The 17,567-nt window shown below is 46.7% G+C and overlaps 1 protein-coding gene across 4 annotated transcripts in view; it reads right to left on the minus strand.

Moving 5' to 3' along the window:
- Positions 1-11,414: 11,414 nt before the first annotated feature.
- Positions 11,415-17,567, minus strand: part of frc (UDP-sugar transporter UST74c fringe connection) — a 28,076-nt gene continuing 21,923 nt past the window's right edge. For 2 of the 4 annotated variants that reach the window (XR_016284429.1, XR_016284422.1), the window contains 3 exons: positions 15,901-15,981; positions 11,835-11,975; positions 11,415-11,740 (listed from right to left, as the gene is read on the minus strand). Coding sequence is in view for 2 of the 4 variants with exons in the window: in XM_089553486.1 (XP_089409612.1) it covers positions 11,737-11,740; positions 15,901-15,981 (85 nt within the window). In the remaining 2 variants the exon portion in view is untranslated. Of the gene's footprint in view, positions 11,741-11,834; positions 11,976-15,896; positions 15,982-17,567 lie in introns of those variants that run through there. The other 2 variants (XM_089553486.1, XM_089553494.1) reach the window with 2 other exon arrangements.

The following is a 17,567-nucleotide window of genomic DNA, read 5'->3' on the forward strand; positions in this document are numbered from 1 at the left end:
CATACACATGGTGTGGACTTGTACACATTACAACACAAACAATCCAAACACCCCAGAGACGTGGGAGTCTCTCCTGCGTACTTCCGAGCCGGCAGACCAACGCCGGCTTATCCAGCGCGCGGTGGAGGCCGCGACATTCCAAGGGATCCCCGCCGACCTCCTCTAAGCCAGCGCAACCGGTCCTTAGACTGGTCCCCTGTTTTGGGAGTAGTAAAAGAGATCACCACCACCACCGTTGTTGCAATTTTCGGCTGCATGGCGAATCGTGGAGGTTCATCATTATGTATGCTTCCAATAATCGGATGAACGAGCACTGTTCTTTCAGGACATTGCAACCAGTGGCGTAGCCAGAAATATTTTGAAGCGATGGTTTCACTACGCCAGCCACTTCGCCTCGACGAGCGTGGTCGCACCTCGGCCGTATGCCCGTGGCTGCAGTGGACACCCATCATGCGTTTGTAGAGCAAGGGAGGAAGTGGGAGTGAAAGAAGAAACAGAGAGAGGGGCCGTAATGAAAAAAATGAATTTGAGGAAAGGAAATCACGCAGTAACTGTCTCGCATATCTCGGTGGACGCCCTATATATTAAATAGTCTATAGACAGTCTATAGGCTTCGTATGGACTCTATTGCCTTCCTATAGGTATTTCTTGTCTATTCATAGTCTATAGAAAGTCCCCCATAAGTATGGTCATAACTCTATAGATTGTCTGTAGACTATTCTCTACGGTTAGTCTATAGAGAGAGAGTCTATATACTTTGTATAGTCTAAAAAATTTTGTCAGGAAATATTGGAAATTAATTTCACTCTGGTCCTTAGCGGGGACCGCCATTTGCCAACACATTTCCAACATTGTGCCGATCAGCGTGCTGCTTCGGACGCGACCGGAGAAGAGTCGAAGCTGAGGGCGCGCGACCGGCAGGCGGCTGCTCAGTCCGGTGTAATTGTACAACAGCGCTCGGTAGCGGCCACGACGTCCGCAACTACGATACGCGCCACTCTCTCATTGGCTGCCGCTGTGCTGCCGCTCCACCTCCTCAGTGCGCCGCGTGACGTCGCCACCTTCTCTTTCGCGCTTTAAATTCACGCAGAGAAAGAGAGACAGAGCGGCCTCGGACAGGCATCGGCGAAATCCGTGACTGCGGCTAGAAGTGCTACGAACTAAAAACATTCACGGGGCACTCTGGCTCTAAAGTGCTGCAAGGCGAAAGCCTTTCCTGGCGCACTGTTTGGCATTGACTGCGGGACTGTTTGTGCTGTACTAGTGTACTATTTGACTACACACTTTGACTGCCGACTTTGACTGTTCCTTTAGCACGCCTCTCTCTCTCTGCTTCGATGAGTTCGGTTGTATCCATGGCTCTGTTCGCAGTAATGAAGTATGCAATGTGGTCACCCACGGACGCCTTACGTCACCTGTCGGAGCGAACGACAACTGGTTTTTATTAGTTGCGCCTGCTCCAAAAGGGGCGCCAGGCATACGTGGGTGACCTCATTACTTCGAATCCGCGCACTCTGACGTCATAACCATTTCGACCAACAGAAAAGCATGACACCTCTGCTGACAACCTTCCGTCGACAACGATGAGGCATTAAAGGCTTTCGCCTTAAAATAGGAATGTCCACATTCTTGCATTTCTTCGCCGCTGCCGCGGAAACATATTCGCCAGCGTGAGTGCGTGAAGTATTATGTGGAGAAGCATATGAATGGCTTTGGTGAGATGCATTGGTATGTTCCAGAGATTTCGCTCGCAGAATAGCTCGTGATATTTTGTTTAGATCGCCTTTTGTGTCTGCAGGTGCGCTGCCTGTACGTGGCTTTCCCGTACTACACACGCCAAGTGGATTTCGTGCATCGGACGTCTCGGATCTCGGAGCTGGCCTTGCAGTGACAGCCGCGGGTCGTGCAAGATTTTTCTGTTCCCCATGAGTACTCGGAAGAATCTGGTTGTCCTCCTCGATCTGGAATGTGCACCGTTACTGTATTCAGCGTGCTTTTGCCGTGAACGGATCGCCTTCGCTGCGGCGTTAAGCCTGTTCTTCGAGCAACGTGCTCCACCGCCTTCCTTTCCCATCCATACTCTGAAAAAAAAAAAAAAAATCTCGTACATTCTGACGCGGTCTTTTCCACAAGCATTGCCAATAAATCCTTAGCACAGCAGTTTCGTACGTCGCCACTTGAGTGCTCGCCGGCGCCAGCTGGTTTGAGCGCGGTGTGGTTGATGCGACTCAGTGCTTCCTGGCGCTGCAGCCAAAATGCAAATCCATCCCACAATCTCGAGGTACAAGAGATAGACCTTTTCAGGGCTCCCTGTGCGTCGTCACATTCCTCGATCGCTGGGCTGTTGTGTGCACTTGGCGTTAGCACGCCGGAACCGACAGCAGAACCTATTTGTAACAGCCCATAGAGGAGACGTTTCGACATCATCCTCACCAAGTTTAAATATCTATATGTCCAAGAACAGTCTTTAAAAAATGGATTCAGCGGCTTTCAGTTTCGCAATGTTTTGCCCTAAAACGAAGAATTAAAAAGTAGGCACTTTGCACGTCGCGGCCACTCAATAATCGTAAAGTAGCGAAAGAAACAAATCATGCCCATGGGCGTCCGGAGGGGGGGGCAAGGGGGGGCGGCTGCACCCCCCTGGAAAATCACTCCCTCGAACCGTGAGTGATGGCCGCACGCCAGGGGCCGTGATGGGCTCAGCCAAAAGGGTAAAAGCAGCCCCGGTTCCACGCTTTGGGTCACATCTGCGAAATGCCGCGTCCGGGCACGCGTCTTTACGCCGTTTTCAAACCACGCCATCGTTAGCTCTGTTGAAGGCCGACCTGTTGCAGACATACAGCGGCACCGGCGAGCATGTGTTTCAAGCCGTCTTGAAATGGGTGCCTGTTTCTTTGATCTCTAGGCAGATAGCGACACGGAGGCAGACAGTGCACAGTGCATCTTGTTTTCGCCTTCGTTAAGCCGGCCACCGATGAATTCTTCAGGAGGGAAAGACAAATCAGCCGTGTCCACCCCCGCTTTGTCGGGCTGCTCAGGGGCAAGAGGGCGATCAGTTGGCGCCGCCGCCGCTCGCTGTGCCTCCGATCCACGGGAGAGCGCAGTGCGGTAGAAGCGCCGCTATCAGAATCTTCGGCAAAGGGGATTAGCATCTTTTATTCACGGCGACGCAGACTCCAGAGGCGCCCCCACACCAGCGTCCCTTGCGTCTTCTCCGAAAACCAGCGCCTTTGGTCAACGCAGCCCGATGGCGCCTGCCTGGCTCGCCTGTCACCTCTGGCTGGGCCTCAAATGACAACAGCGCCCGTGTACTGTGCGAGGTCAGTGCCCGGTAAAGAAACCCAGGTGGTCGACATTATCCGGAACTCTGTACTACTCCGTTCCTCATAGCCTGAGTCGTTTTGGGGCTTTGAACACCATAAAAACACACAAAACAAATTTTCCTACCGGAGTGGCGAGTGTCCCTTCCCCTTGGAAGTCGCACGGAAGTAAGCCCTTGCACGTGTGCGCGCCTCTGTATTTGTGCTTCGGTGTTTTTAGTGGCCGTTTGTCAACGAAGCTGAGAACAACCAAGACAGTGGACGAGAAAGCGACGAGCGGCGAGCAGTGTGCGTGCGGTTGCTCGACTGTGCGGATGCGCGAGCAAGATGGAGCGAGGTGTATGAAGCTGCGAGCGTGCATTTATCTTGTAAATAAGTTTTCGTTGTATGTATAGACATCTTTTGTTTTCAACGTACGCGTTCAGCCGTTTTTCCAATCAATGTGTGTGATGAGTGTGCACCGAGAGCGTGTAATGAAGCACAGAAATGAATTTATCACCCGTGAGTTGAGTTTGCGGGCCGCCGGGCAGCGGGCCATCTCCATATCCCCCCCGGGCGCCGCCGACTTGGTCCTTATCTTAAGATGTTTTAGGCGGCGTAGCTCTTAAGCAGACAGAGGAAACGCTGGTGTCAAAGGGCTGCCGCCCCAAAAGGTAAAAGCAGCAATGGCAGCGAGGGGTGCCGGAAGGGGACCCGTTCCGCGGACAGTGCGTACGAGTCGCGTACCCCGGCTATTGTCGGGGTTAAGTTCAATGGCTTTTCGACGGCGGCGTCGAACTGTGCCAAAGAAAGCTTCAGGGACACTTGAGGGGGAAGCTTGCGTGGGAGGCAGCTGAGTGCATTTACGAATGGTCGTGAGGCCGGATGACGGGTAACGAGTTGTGATTACTCTGCCTCTGGCCAGAGGGCTCAGATGCACCCTGTAGTGTTTGGAGCCACAGCTGATAAAAGTGGTCATTCGGGTAACGAGTTGTGATTACTCTGCCTCTGGCCAGATGGCTCAGATGCCACCCTGTAGTGTTTGGAGCCACAGCTGATGGAAGTGGTGCTTGCGTGCTTTTGTGGTGTTGTCAAAGTGTTTTCACTGTGTGTGGAAAAGCGCAAAAGCGCTATCGGCTTCTTCAAAGGCATGCGGCCCTCGCGAGCAAACAAGCTCGTGGGTACCGGCATGTCTTTGGTCTGTTGAGTTGCAGAGAAAACGCTCTGATTGGTTGTAAGAAGCCCATCTCTCATTGGTCACTAAGTTGGTCCCCAGAATGCTGGGGAAACTTATTTAAGGAGGCGTTTTGGCGCCAAAGGGGAGACTTGGGCAGGGACTCTTGGTGGAGAGTCGGAATCGCGAGACGGACAGGGTCTAGCTTTGCGCTGGCCACGTTCCGGAGGACGAGGAGCCGCTACGCGTAGCGCGAGTTCAGTCGGCCAGGCAGGACAGGGTTTCGTAGGGGCGAGCTCTGGCCTGGCGCTCCCGATCGTCCTGAATGCTAGCGACCACCCTGGTCGATGTGTATAAGTGTAAATAGTTGTAAATAAACCCAGCTTGTACATATCTGCAAAGAAGTTCGTCTGCATCTCATCTCCCTCCTGCAACGTGTCGCGCCCAAACGGACCCCCATCTCCACCACCACAAAAGAGGAAGACCTGAACCCGAGTTCAACTCCGTGTAATCACGCAATTCGCCCAGAAAAATCCGAGGAGTCTACAGTTGCTGTTCAAGGAAGACTGACTGAGTGACTGTAGTTGCGTGTTTGTGACCATATTGTGCTGTGTGCTGGTCATCAATCCGGGTGAGTCGAGAACCCGTATGCAGCAATACTGAGCACTCTTCTCCACGAAGTGACAGTATATTTTTGGATTTTTTATTAATTTTAATTGTTTCTTCGTTGATAAACTGCAATGTATCTCTCCTAGCCACACTTTAATTTGCTGTTTGTAATTTTTATTTCATGTGTGTATTTCACTTATTTTTTATTTATATATAAATAAATAAATTCATACCGCAAATAGTGCCTTTTTGCTACGAACATGCCCCCCCCCCCCTCTGGCGCCAACAACCAATGGGGCCCCCCCCTGCAAAAAATTCTGCGGACGCCCTTGATCATGCCGTGAGCATCTGTGTATTTCCCATTCTCCTATGGAGTAACCGCAGTCACATTTCGAGCCGTTACATCCGCCAGTTAGTTTTTTATTAAATTACCAGACGAGGAGGCAGCGTATGATCGCGCGCTATAGTTGTACGTTTTTTTTTTGCACGGACCATTTTGATGCCAACGTATACAGCATAAAAGACGTCGTTTGACTAGAGATGCGAAGGCCTGAAAAAAACACTGCAATTTTGGGAAAAAACCGGTTTTTTTCGTTTTTTTCAGACAACAAAAAATGAAAAAAAAAACATCGAAAATTTCACAATGCAATTTCAAGGTACTATGATTTCTTGCTTTCGGTTTAGGTTTTTGTTTTTGCTTTGAAAACCATAACAGTTTGCATCGTTGAACGATTGGAGAGCAGTCGTCATCGCCGGTGCCAGGTAGTGCTTTTAAAACGTTCGTGCAGCGAGTACGCGGGTTGGAGGCCAGGTGACATATAAGATCCAGGCTTGACTTAAAAACACACTAATACTTGAACTCACGGCTGAAGTAGAACAAAATGACTGCAAATTCTACAGCGCGACACACACGGCATAAATAACATAGGCTGCTGTGCACGTAAGCGGTTCTAGCCAAATACAAGCCTAGCTTCTTGATCTCCAACGTAGCAGAGTGCAGGACATCCGCAGGAATTTGATCCAGGACAGGGGTCTGGGACTCAGCGAAGCACGTGGCCCCATCTACCTGGTGGCAAGGCCTTTGCACCAACCAGCCGCTAACTCCTCTGGCTTGCCGACTGCTGCAGATACCATAATCAACGGCCAGCTGCGAACGAAACTGGTCACGTTTAGGAAACGTTCATACAAGGATTCGCAACAGGCTTTCAGGGGAACGCGTTCGAAAGCTCGTGTATGTGCAGTCGAACCTAGCTGCGAACACAACATCAATCCATGCTGCTGCGCGTAGTGCCGCATCCAGTGGCAGTGACTCTGAATCCGATATGGAGTGACTTATAGATCAGTTTTCATGTTCCCCGTGTCGGTGCAATAGAACAAGAAGTTCGTTTCATAATACGACATCTATAACTGCATATTCGGCTGAACTTCGGAGCATTATTATTGATCGTTGTGCAGTTGCAAATAAATCTGTTTTTAACACGTTTTGCAAAATTTCCAATTTTTCATGAAAAAAACCCTGAAAAGAATGTTTTTTTTCATGCCATTCAAAATTTCTTGAAATTTCACATCTCTACGTTTGACACCGCATCGAATGTCCTACGTTAAGTAATGAACGTCTGAAGATCCAAGAAATTAGGGTTTCGGAGACCAAAGGTCATCGGTACAAGTCACTATATAATACACTAAGCTTTCATTCCGCTATTATTTTTATTCTCCATAACACGCTGAATCATTCCGAATATTCTACGCCAATTAAGTGGCTCACAATCTGTGTACCAGTGGTGCCACTCAGTGGCCCAGATCGGCTGGTTGCACACGGGTATATGTAGGGTAACGAAGGTATACTGCTTCTTCGGTATACTGGGGTATCGTTGCAGCCGACGTGTTCGCTTCGGCGGACGCCGTTGTTGCGACGCGCGTCTCTTCTTTCACTCTTTCATCTCACATTTTATGCGAAGCATATTGCTAGAGCTACCACTGACGCCGACGCCGTGGGACCCCCACGTGACACCGTGACGTCACACCACGTGACACCGTGACGTCACACCACGTGACACCGTGACGTCACACCACGTGACATCGGATGAGAGAGCCGGCCTCCACCTCGCGCCGTCGCCGTGGGACCCCTAGCCGTCACACCCGCGCATTTCGAACGCGCGTTCACACTCGGTGTAGGTGAAACGCTCGCTCCACCGGGCAGGCGGACGCGGCTTCCGTGGCAATCCAGGCGCTCACCCAACGCGCGTCTCGGGGTTAGTCGGCGTTCCGCTGTAGCCATGCCGTTGTCTTCCCCCACGACGAAGGCTTCTAGTGGTTGTATTAAAATGACCAAGTATTCAACCAAGGAAAGCCATGTATTACCAAGCCTAGCCACTAATATGCTTCGCATTCCCCAGGCTTAGCCAAGCTGAGCCTCAGCAATTTTTTTTCAACTCCCCTCTATCTGCACGTGGCAGCGAGTGTGGCTCAGCTCGAGCCAGTCGGCAGGCCCGTGCGATTTCCTTTTCATCCTTTTTTCAGTCGCAACAACGTACTGTTACGTGGCGGCCAGCCGAAGGATTAGGCGTGATGAACGATGGACAAGAGATTTAATGGCCGCTGGCCTGAGCGCTCCGTCCCGCCCCACTGCCAGCTTCGTCTTCGTCACATTACCCGGGGCCACCGAGTGATCGTCCCGATCGTAAATAGAAGACATCGACATAGCCTTCACTAGGTCAATCTTGGCAAATATGGTCAGGTCGGCCACAAAGTCGGAATATGAGGGAGAGTGTGGGCTTTGTCCCGGATATCGATTCGGGACAGTGTGAGCTTTGAGGCCACGATAGTCGCCGTAAGGGCGCCAATCACCGGGGTCACGTTTCGGCTGCTATATGCAGCGCTGAAGACCAACTGCTGGACGACGGCCGAATGACGCCCAATTGCAGCATATGGTCGAATTCGGGGTGGGCAATGACGAGGCGGTCACCAGCAAGGCGGCGCAGTCGGCAGAATACTGGTGGGCCCCTAGTGACTATGAGGTGCGTGATGGTGCGACGGACAGGAAGCTCAAGGTTGCTGGGCCGCGTGATGGCAGAATTGGCCAGAATCGCAGCTCCATGTCTTTGTCATGGAGCATGACAAGAAAGGCACTTGTCATGCTCCATGGTCAAAATATTCACCCAATCCGAAAGAACATACCACAGAGGACATTTACTTCATCCCTGTCTCTCTAAATTATACAGGCTGCCTACTGCTATACAGTATATATGATATCCTGTCACACCCTTAACATGGAGCTCAAGTGTCCCCTACAATTTTTCTCTTCCTCTTTCTCACAGCCTTAGAGAGCAAGGCACCGTTAGCTCAGATAATGCCCAAACAATGGTGCTAGTAGGATGACCAAAGAGTACCTGTGTTCCGAACCCTCACTGGTAAAACAAACTTTTTGAATTATCTTTAGATTAAGCCAAGCAATGAAAAACACTAAGCTTTAAAGGTTTTGCTTATGGCTTTATAGGGGTTTAATGTCCCAAAGCGACTTAGGCTATGAGAGACGCCATAGTGAAGGGCTCTGGTTCTTTAATGTGCACTTACATCGCACAGTACACGGGCCTCTAGAATTTCGCCTCCATCAAACCTGCATCTTTCGCATCATTTAAAAAGTTTTTAAAACAGTAATTAACAAAAAACACTGCTGCGGAGCGAGAGGAAGACATCCTCTAGCTCCCATGTACTACTTTGTGCTCTTGCAAATCACTTTCTTGAATGCTTTCTCAGGTAGAAATATATTGGGAAGGCAAGAACCGGCTGAAACCTGGTTTTACTCGAAAACAAAGGACCCGAGATACACCACATCAGCAAACACTCTCAATGAGCACCATTCAGCAAAGGCCTGTACTTGCACACACAGGCATGTCTTTCTGCAAAACAACTGCAGCTCTATCACTAAGCAGTAATTATGATTGTGACCATCGGATGTACCATTCAGTGAGCTTCCATGAAAAAGTGATTTGAAGAAATAACTGATCCTAGAGCTCAAAGAAAACATTTCCACTAATCTACTCACCGCGATGCGAGTGCCAGCCAGTGTTTGTGTGTCGACATCACCCGTGAAAAACATTGTATTATGCCATCATCAACCTTCGTTCGCCCTTTCCTTTTCCTCCCTTTCCCCTGTGTGGAGTAGCAGGCCAGGGCCATGTCACCACCGGCCGACCTCTCCACCTTTTCCTCATTAAAATTCCTCTCTCTCTCTCTGCAAATCTTCGCAATTTGCCCCAAAACATATCTAAAATCCCATTTCAGTGCTAGTACAATGTGAATGCATGATGTGAGCATACCGTATTTTCCGGTGTATAAGACGCGGCTTTTTTTCAAAAATCTTGCTGATGCGTCCTATACAAGGGTGCGTCTTATACGCCAATTTTTCGTGTTTTATTTTTGCGAGTTAAGAAATTACTCAGGCTCTTGTTCCAGTTCTTTTCACTGAAAAAATATCACTACCAATGACGGTTGTAAGACGGTTAATGCTTCAGTACGGGGACCGCCATGCGCCACTTTTTTAAAGTGAAAATCATGAAACAGCAGGGATGACGACTTCCGGGATCACAAACACGCCACCGTTTCAGAGGCCCCAAGCAAAAGTAATGTGAAATGCGAAGAGATGGCGACAATTGCGCTTCTCGCCATTGTCAGGACAAGCCAAGACAAGCCTGCTTTCTTTTTTGGCCACTGTCTGCAACTTTCTTTGCTCCGTTTACGTAGTGAGAAGAGAATGTGTCAGCCGCGTTGCCTCCAGAAATGGGCAAACTTTTTGATAGCACATCCGAAGATGAAGACTTCGAAGGTTTTAAATAGAAATAAAATGTTGTTATAGACATATGGGAGAGCTCTTTCGTTCTTTTTCTAAAACGTGGGCGGGTATGGCGTGAGTGTTGCCTTTTTCAATCACTTAGAGTTGCTTAAGAATTTCTCACAGGCATGGTGAAATTCGCGATGGTTGCGCAAGCTTGTTTAATTAAGCCTCACTAGCCTAGCTGGGTAAATTGGGGTGCGTCTTATATACCAACTTTTTCAATGACAGCCTGCATATATGGCTTGTGCGTCTTATACACCGGAAAATACGGTATGTAAAGGTGCACTAACATTTTAACACAATGAATTATGTAATAGGATGAAGCCAATGGCCTCTGTTCACGAAGAGCAAGCATTCAAAATTCTGTAAGTAGAGGTTAATTCCAAGTAAAATTTTTCTGCTGTGCGAAGCTACTGTCTGGATTATTTCATTTATTGAACTGCGCAGGCTAAGGCAGAAGCTATCTATGAATTACTGGCCAGTTGGACCACTCATATTTGCAAAACGTATGCATGAAAAAGCCGCCAGGCACAGATTGAAGGAAACGTATCCAAAAGTATGGGTGTTTGTCCCAGCTGTAGTGAAGAGGTAGCACGCCTAGCTCGAGGCTGAAAAGTCGGCGGTTTGATTCCCCTCCCCACTGCATTTTTTTTTTCTCTAAAAGTTCCGAAAGAGGAGCCAATCCACTCCTGCATAAGGTGCGTGCTGCACTTTGGCAGGAAGGAACGTAACAATTCTGGAAAAAGAGTAAAATTTGGTACAAGGATCTAGTACTCTATTAAAAGGTGTTCCCATCAGTCCTTTACCTTTAGGAGCAAGAGATATATGAACACTTTCCACATGTCAGGAATCCGATGATGACAAGGCCGACCTATCAGCAGTTCAGATGGACAGTTCAGCCACATGCGGCTGTTGAGTCCCTAACACAGCTTTTTGGCAGTAAGGGTCTCTGAAATAAATATATGACTGTGCTAAAGGGCTTCGAAGGCATCGTGGTAGGGTCTGCAGACTTTCGAAACAGTTAACTTATAATGAATTTCGGACACAACGAACACAATCTGCAAACCATCAGGTTTGCAGTAAGTGGGCTCGACTGTATATTGTAGGTTTCAGACATGTTTAGGTTTTATTGTTACGTGCTTAAGTGTGTAGAATATCCCCTTGTATGGTATTTTTACGTTACATACTCCTGTTACAGGCCCCGAATGGGAGTATAGCATATTAAAACAAAAAAAAATTAAAAGGACACTTGAACAACCCACTCATTCATCTGGTTTGGTTTATTGGTTTATTGGGGTTTAACGTCCCAAAGCGACTCAGGCTATGAGGGTCGCCGTAGTGAAGGGCTCCGGAAATTTCGATCACCCGGGGTTCTTTAACGTGCACTGACATCGCACAGTACACGGGCCTCTAGAATTTCACCTCCATTAAAATTAGACCGCCGCGGCCGGGATCGAACTCACGTCTTACACATTAATAAAGCACAAGGACAGCAGACTTGGTTTCATGATCTTTACTTTTGTCAACAACAGTGCAGACATGCAAAAGGGCAGACTGCAAAACAACATCCTCCAGCAATCAGTTTAACATAAGGCAAGCATACAACCAAAAAAAGTGGGCTCACCTAAGTGCCCGAATGACACATGATTGAGTTTATATCTTGAATAACAAGAAAGGAAAAAAAAATGCCATACTACGGAACCTGCTGACACCTCACAACTGTTCAAACAAGGTTCTTTGATCTTGGAAAGTGCACATAACAGTGCCAGCTACAGGAACCCAACAAACTAGGACTGTTCCTCAGCTTTGTTTCCAAGGAGTCACCTGAAATAAAATAAAAAAATAGACACATGTAACGTTCCAACTTCCAAAGAGGCCGCCTGACGCACGAGACATCTACAGAACATCGAGACAATACCTTGTCTACTGCAGGCACACTCGACTCGAGTAGAGAGTGCTGCTGTTGCGAGTCCTTACAATCTTTGATCCCAGAAGAAAATTTACTATAAAAAAAAGGTACTAGACACCAGCAAGCTCTCATCTTCTACTCTGATGACTTCTGAAATGGGAAGTCAATTCACTGAAGTAAATTTGTGATGCTCGGCAGTATACATTGCTACCAAATCAATGCCTGAGAAGTACTGTGATGACTAGACTCTCGGTTTTGCATGCATTTTTCATGCTGATGCTTTACAAAAAGCAGAGAGAACGTGGGGGAGGGGGTAAAACAATTACGTGCTCTTATTCTCAATGTGCACTGCACCAGATACCATCGGCATCAAACGAAATGTGAACAGGACAACTAAAATTTAAAAATAAACACAAAAATATTAGCGAACACTTCCAACAAATGGCCTTTGCACTTTGGAGTGAAATTAATGTAGGGAGAGACATTGAAATGGGTTTTTCCGAAAATTGGCTGCACATTAGTTGTAATGAAAGCTACGGCTATTAAACTTGATAGCAATCTTCTAAATGGATGCAGCTTGTATTAGAGCTTAAAACTAGATTAACATTTTGTCCAGTATTTTATTGTGTAGTTTTGTTCTTTTTCACTAACTTGCCTTTTTCTTAGAATCCTATTCCACGCAACTGGCACTAAACTTAAGCACTTTGATCAAAAAATACAGCTATTATTTTTTTTTCCTCGGTATAATAAAATTGCCAGCCATGAATGTTTCTTTTTAGTAATAAGGGGGTCCCGTGACAGTCGCTTGACTTTGGGACCCTCGCCTGTATACTGAATTTATGTAGCCACTATGTACCCAATAAATTCTTATCTTAAAAAAATAAACATACAAACTGACTTTTCTAGTCATGTAAAAGCACTCAAGGCAAAAATTGTGGAAAAATTTTGTTTTTCCAGGCTTGATAGTTCATGAACCTGCCAAAAATGCTGTTCTGACAAAAATGCCAATAAAGACTCTAAAAGCTTCCACTTTTCCACAAAACGGGATGACAAAAAAGGACCATAAAAGTATTTCTGAGGTCTCGCATACCCAAGCGTAATATATTTTCTGAAACCAAAAGAAATGCTTTACATATAAGAAGGCTGCAAAGTCTAAAGATAATTTTTTTTTTACAAAGCTACGTCTCACTCCACCTAAACTGCTCAAGTGTTGTCTCCCTGAATTATGATCTTGTTTTGCTGTTTGCATTTCAATGCAAAAGCATTAGATGACTATGTTGACACCGGTAGTGTCCGCAAAATGTGTCGCCGCAAGTTGGTCCCCTGTGATGTCATCAGTCATAAGACGTCATGAGGCATGTAAGTCACGAGACCTTAGACTAAAAATAAGCAGAAAAAAACTGGGGTCTAGGTAGGAACTGAGCCCGGGCTGCTGGCGTGTGAGATGACGTGACAGGATGACACAAAATTGACTGAATTGAATGAATTGACACAAAATTGAACTGAGTCACAATCACTATCATGTGCAGATAGGCGAGAGGAGGGATTGATATAGAAAGAGACGCACGGCACAAAACCGCGTCCATAAAGCGATTATTTTATTTAGTTATTTAGAAGAACACTGCCAGCCTGAGTGCCAGGCCTAAAGCAGGAGTAGGCGTGCACAACATGCATAGTGTCAAGAACATTTCATGCATGGGATCATAACAAATCTCAGAGACAAACCAGCTCACACTAGAGAGCTGTAAGTTAATTGTAAACCTAAAAAACATCGCAGAACAAGGAGAAAAAAAAGCATGACAAATTAGAATAAAGGCAATGCAACTTGACACCATGGTCTAAACCAGGAAAAAAAAAGCAAGTAACAATACGGTGAGCCCACTTCGATTTTCAGGACAGCGCACGAGGGAATAAAGACACATTTGCACATTCCTAAAAAATCCATGAACCTCAAACAAATCAATCTGTTGCAAAAAAACCTGCTTGCAATTCACGCTTTTGCCAAGTCTGTGCTGAAGCTGTCTGTACACCACCTCATGTCCCTGGTACCAAAATGTACGAGGCCACTGCACGTCACACCGCAAACAATGTAACAAGCCAATTCTGCGGCGATGCACTGCAATGCAAGCCCCTCAACACCTGCCGATCTGACGCACAGCAGCGCGCAGAGAGAACAGCGTTGCTTTATCTCAGCCATGGTCACAACTGAGATGATTTCTACGGACAACCTTGAAGTTTGCATGTCAATGAACTAGCCGTTATTTCATGTTCGCTCTGCATTTGCTGAACGACTAAATTTTGAGCATGTTTTTGGTAATTTCAGACATATGATAAATGTAGTAATCCCTTACAGTCTCCAGTTTGGCCACTGAACGCACACACGAGACCTTCTTCAATACCATTTCTAATGTCATTCACGACATCAAGTGTTGCTTAAATACAGGTTTTGTTTCAGTTTCCTGTTTTTTGCTGTTTCATAATTGTTTTTCTCATACTTTCAAAAAGCAAAGCTACCACTGCAACTAGCAGAGTGAGGTCCGAGAAATACTGTGCAATTATCAACCCCAAATGTTCAAAAATCCTCCAGAGCTGCCCTTTAACGCCATGAAGAGAACTGTACCGAAGGGATCTGAAGCAATGGTTAAATAATGATGCTGTTAAATGAAGGAACAAATAAAGTGGTAAAGTAATAAGAGAAAGACAAGGTATATCAGAGTGTGGAATGATAAAACAAATGGATATACAGCTAAACCCCATTATAGCAAACAGGTTAAAAAATTGAAACATAGTTTGATACAACTGAAATTTGTAATAAAAAATTTCCAAAAACCCGTGCGGGAGAAGCGCAATTTATAGTCAGTGAAAGGACGGCAATTGGGAGAGACCTTTTCCAAAACTTTAGCGCCATTTTGAAGCAACTCATGGCAATTCTGAAGGCTGCGAAAACCCAAGCACCAGACGCCAGTTAGGCTGGCTTCCCTGCATAGCATCAGCAGCACAAGCAGCGGGTTGAATGCCAGCTAAGGTGATTTCTCCCCATAACAGCTGTGCCACGCGAAAAACGGAACAGCAGAACAAAAGCTAACGCTGTTTTCACCCCTTCTGTAACAGCCAATGTAAGCATAGGATGGCTAATGGAAGGCTACAACCGACCATGCCGCTGATACAGGGGCGCTATCAATGGGTGCGAGAGGCGCCAACGAGTGCAAGCCATCTGGCTACCAACTGTTTACGCAGCTGAGCTTCTGCAGCGCTGCTGGCAAGTTTGAGATAAAACGCAAACGATGGCACAAAGGCTTGCTTTGGTTTAGTTGGTTTGATTTACGGGGGTTTAACATCCCTAAGCGACTCAAGCTATGAGGGACGCCTAGTGGAGGGCTCCGGAAATTTCGACCACCTGGGGTTCTTTAACGTGCACTGACATCGCACAGTACACGGCCCTCTAGAATTTCGCCTCCACCGAAATTCGACTGCCACGGCCGGGATCGAACCCATGTCTTTTGGGTCGGCAGCCGAGCGCCGTAACCACTGAGCCACCGTGGCGGCTCCAAATGCTTGCCACACCACCAGTCACTAGCGTAGTGAAGAAAGTCTGCCACCTGCCATCCGAACGGGCACAGCTTGGTGCTTGGCAGTTTGATGCATGCATTTTATGGCATATCTGCTCAATATATAAATTAAGAAGTGCACGTGTTTGTTAAAAACATTTGGGAACAGTTCAATGCAGCCAATAATTTGTAATATCGATGTTCGTTATACCGAGGCTTGACTGCATAGGATTAGCCACAAAACGACCCTGCAGGAATACTGACATGCACAAGAATGGCGAAAGCCATCGCGGTGTGCGACTTTCAAGCAAAGGCAGTCTCCAGTTATTCTTCGAAGATTTAACATCACCCATGAAGCAGCTATGCTCAGGGGAAAGCATAGCTTTTGCTTAATAAGCTATTGCCAGAAGCATGCTTTCACAGAGACCCTAACCAGAAGCCACTGGTATAGACAGGCATTCAAGCAGAGCAAGCAAGGTGTGTGAAGTGGAAGAAATATGATGGGGAAGTTTCGCAGAAAGACTCACTTTGGTTGCGTCGTGGGGATTTGTTGCTGGCTCTGCTTGTGAACAAATGTGAGATAGGAATACAGCAAGCTCCCGGCAACGCTGAAAGGAGTACAAAAAGAAGGGAACGGTGAGAGACAAATCAAAAACAAATGCCCAAATGTTCCTCAAACACCAGTTTGCACTCAAATATCAGCTGAAAGAAGAAAATCACACTTCTTTAACCCTTTGCACGACAGTGATGCACATGTGCACTTATCTGGTGTGCTTCCAGAGCTAGCAAACGGAAAATGGTGCAGCTATGTACAGTAAAACCCGGATGTAACGAACCTCCATATAGCAAATTCCTGGATATAATGAAGTTTTTTAATTCCCGAACACCGCCCTGATTGAAGTGTGTGTATTTTAGACCATGTAACCAATGCGCAGTGGCGGTTGACCTTGATATAATGAACTCACTAAGCCAACTATCTCTTAGCTTGTGCTGAGTGACAAAATTTGGCAGAAAAGTTTCACGACCATAAAGCATGAACTGACATGACAGGAACATCAACGATCGAAACGAGCGACCACAGTTGAGACAACGCGTCGTGATCAAGTGTCGTTGGCGCATCTCTGGTGCTTTCGCGTCTGGAACGCCATACCACGTGCTACTACAACATTTTGTGCTCAAAAGCAGCACCAGTAGTGGCGGCTACAATGTATGCATGTAGGAATATGTCGGTGCGTTCTTTTTGCTTTTTTTTGCTGGTCCAGGTACAATAATAATTGGCTAAAATGATAAGATTTTCTGGTTATTCTCAATACCGTTGTAAGTGAATTTCACTGTACATCGAAAGAAAGCTACTGGTACGAATACATACCACCTTTGTGTTCTCATTACTACGCAAGTAGTGCAAACATATACTGCTTTTTTCTACCAAACCAGTGATGAAAATGGCTTGAAAGTGACGCCATTCGATTTCTAGAGCCATGCTGAGTGTAATTTTGCTATTTCTATGCATTCCAAGCATCAAATTTCATGCCTCAGGAAAGGTTAATGAAGATCACACCTTCGGGCATCAACTTCCGTGGAAATTCAAGAACACTGCACATACAGCATTTCTTGGAAGAGAATTGCAACTTACTAATCTGGTATGACCCAATGAAACTTCGGTTGGGCCTAGTTGGTACATGCTGCTGTGAAGGTTGCGCAAACACGGGACAAACCACGAAGAAGAGACAGACACACACACACAGGCGCCTGTGTGTGTCTCTGTGCCTCTTTGTTGTGGTTCGTCCCGTGTTTGCGCAACCTTCACCTTCACTGGTATGACCCAGACATGCCAAATCATCTCGAAGAACCATTTCAATTTTTCAATGAATTAGACCTGTGTTTGCAGAAAGCATCGTCTGATCGCCATATGAACTTGCATTTGCATGAACAGCCTGGCAAACTAATGCACACCACACAGTGTGGTCTGTCTTCTCTAAGTGCACAAAGAAGCATTCTGTAAGTTGAAAGCATGATTATCAATTTGGCAGTAGTCAGCAGTGGTTTCTAGAGACTCCCCGCCGTTCTCATGCAGTGACAGCTGGCGTGGGTTAGTGCACTGGCCAACAACAATCCAACGGATACCGCAGTGGTCAGTTAAAAAATTATCTGCAAATCTATTTCTGTGGATTAGGGCATTCAAGAATGTCAAAAA

This window comes from Amblyomma mixtum, chromosome 1 (assembly GCF_055824585.1).
Source record: "Amblyomma mixtum isolate Tamu chromosome 1, ASM5582458v1, whole genome shotgun sequence".
Classification (NCBI taxonomy): domain Eukaryota; kingdom Metazoa; phylum Arthropoda; class Arachnida; order Ixodida; family Ixodidae; genus Amblyomma; species Amblyomma mixtum.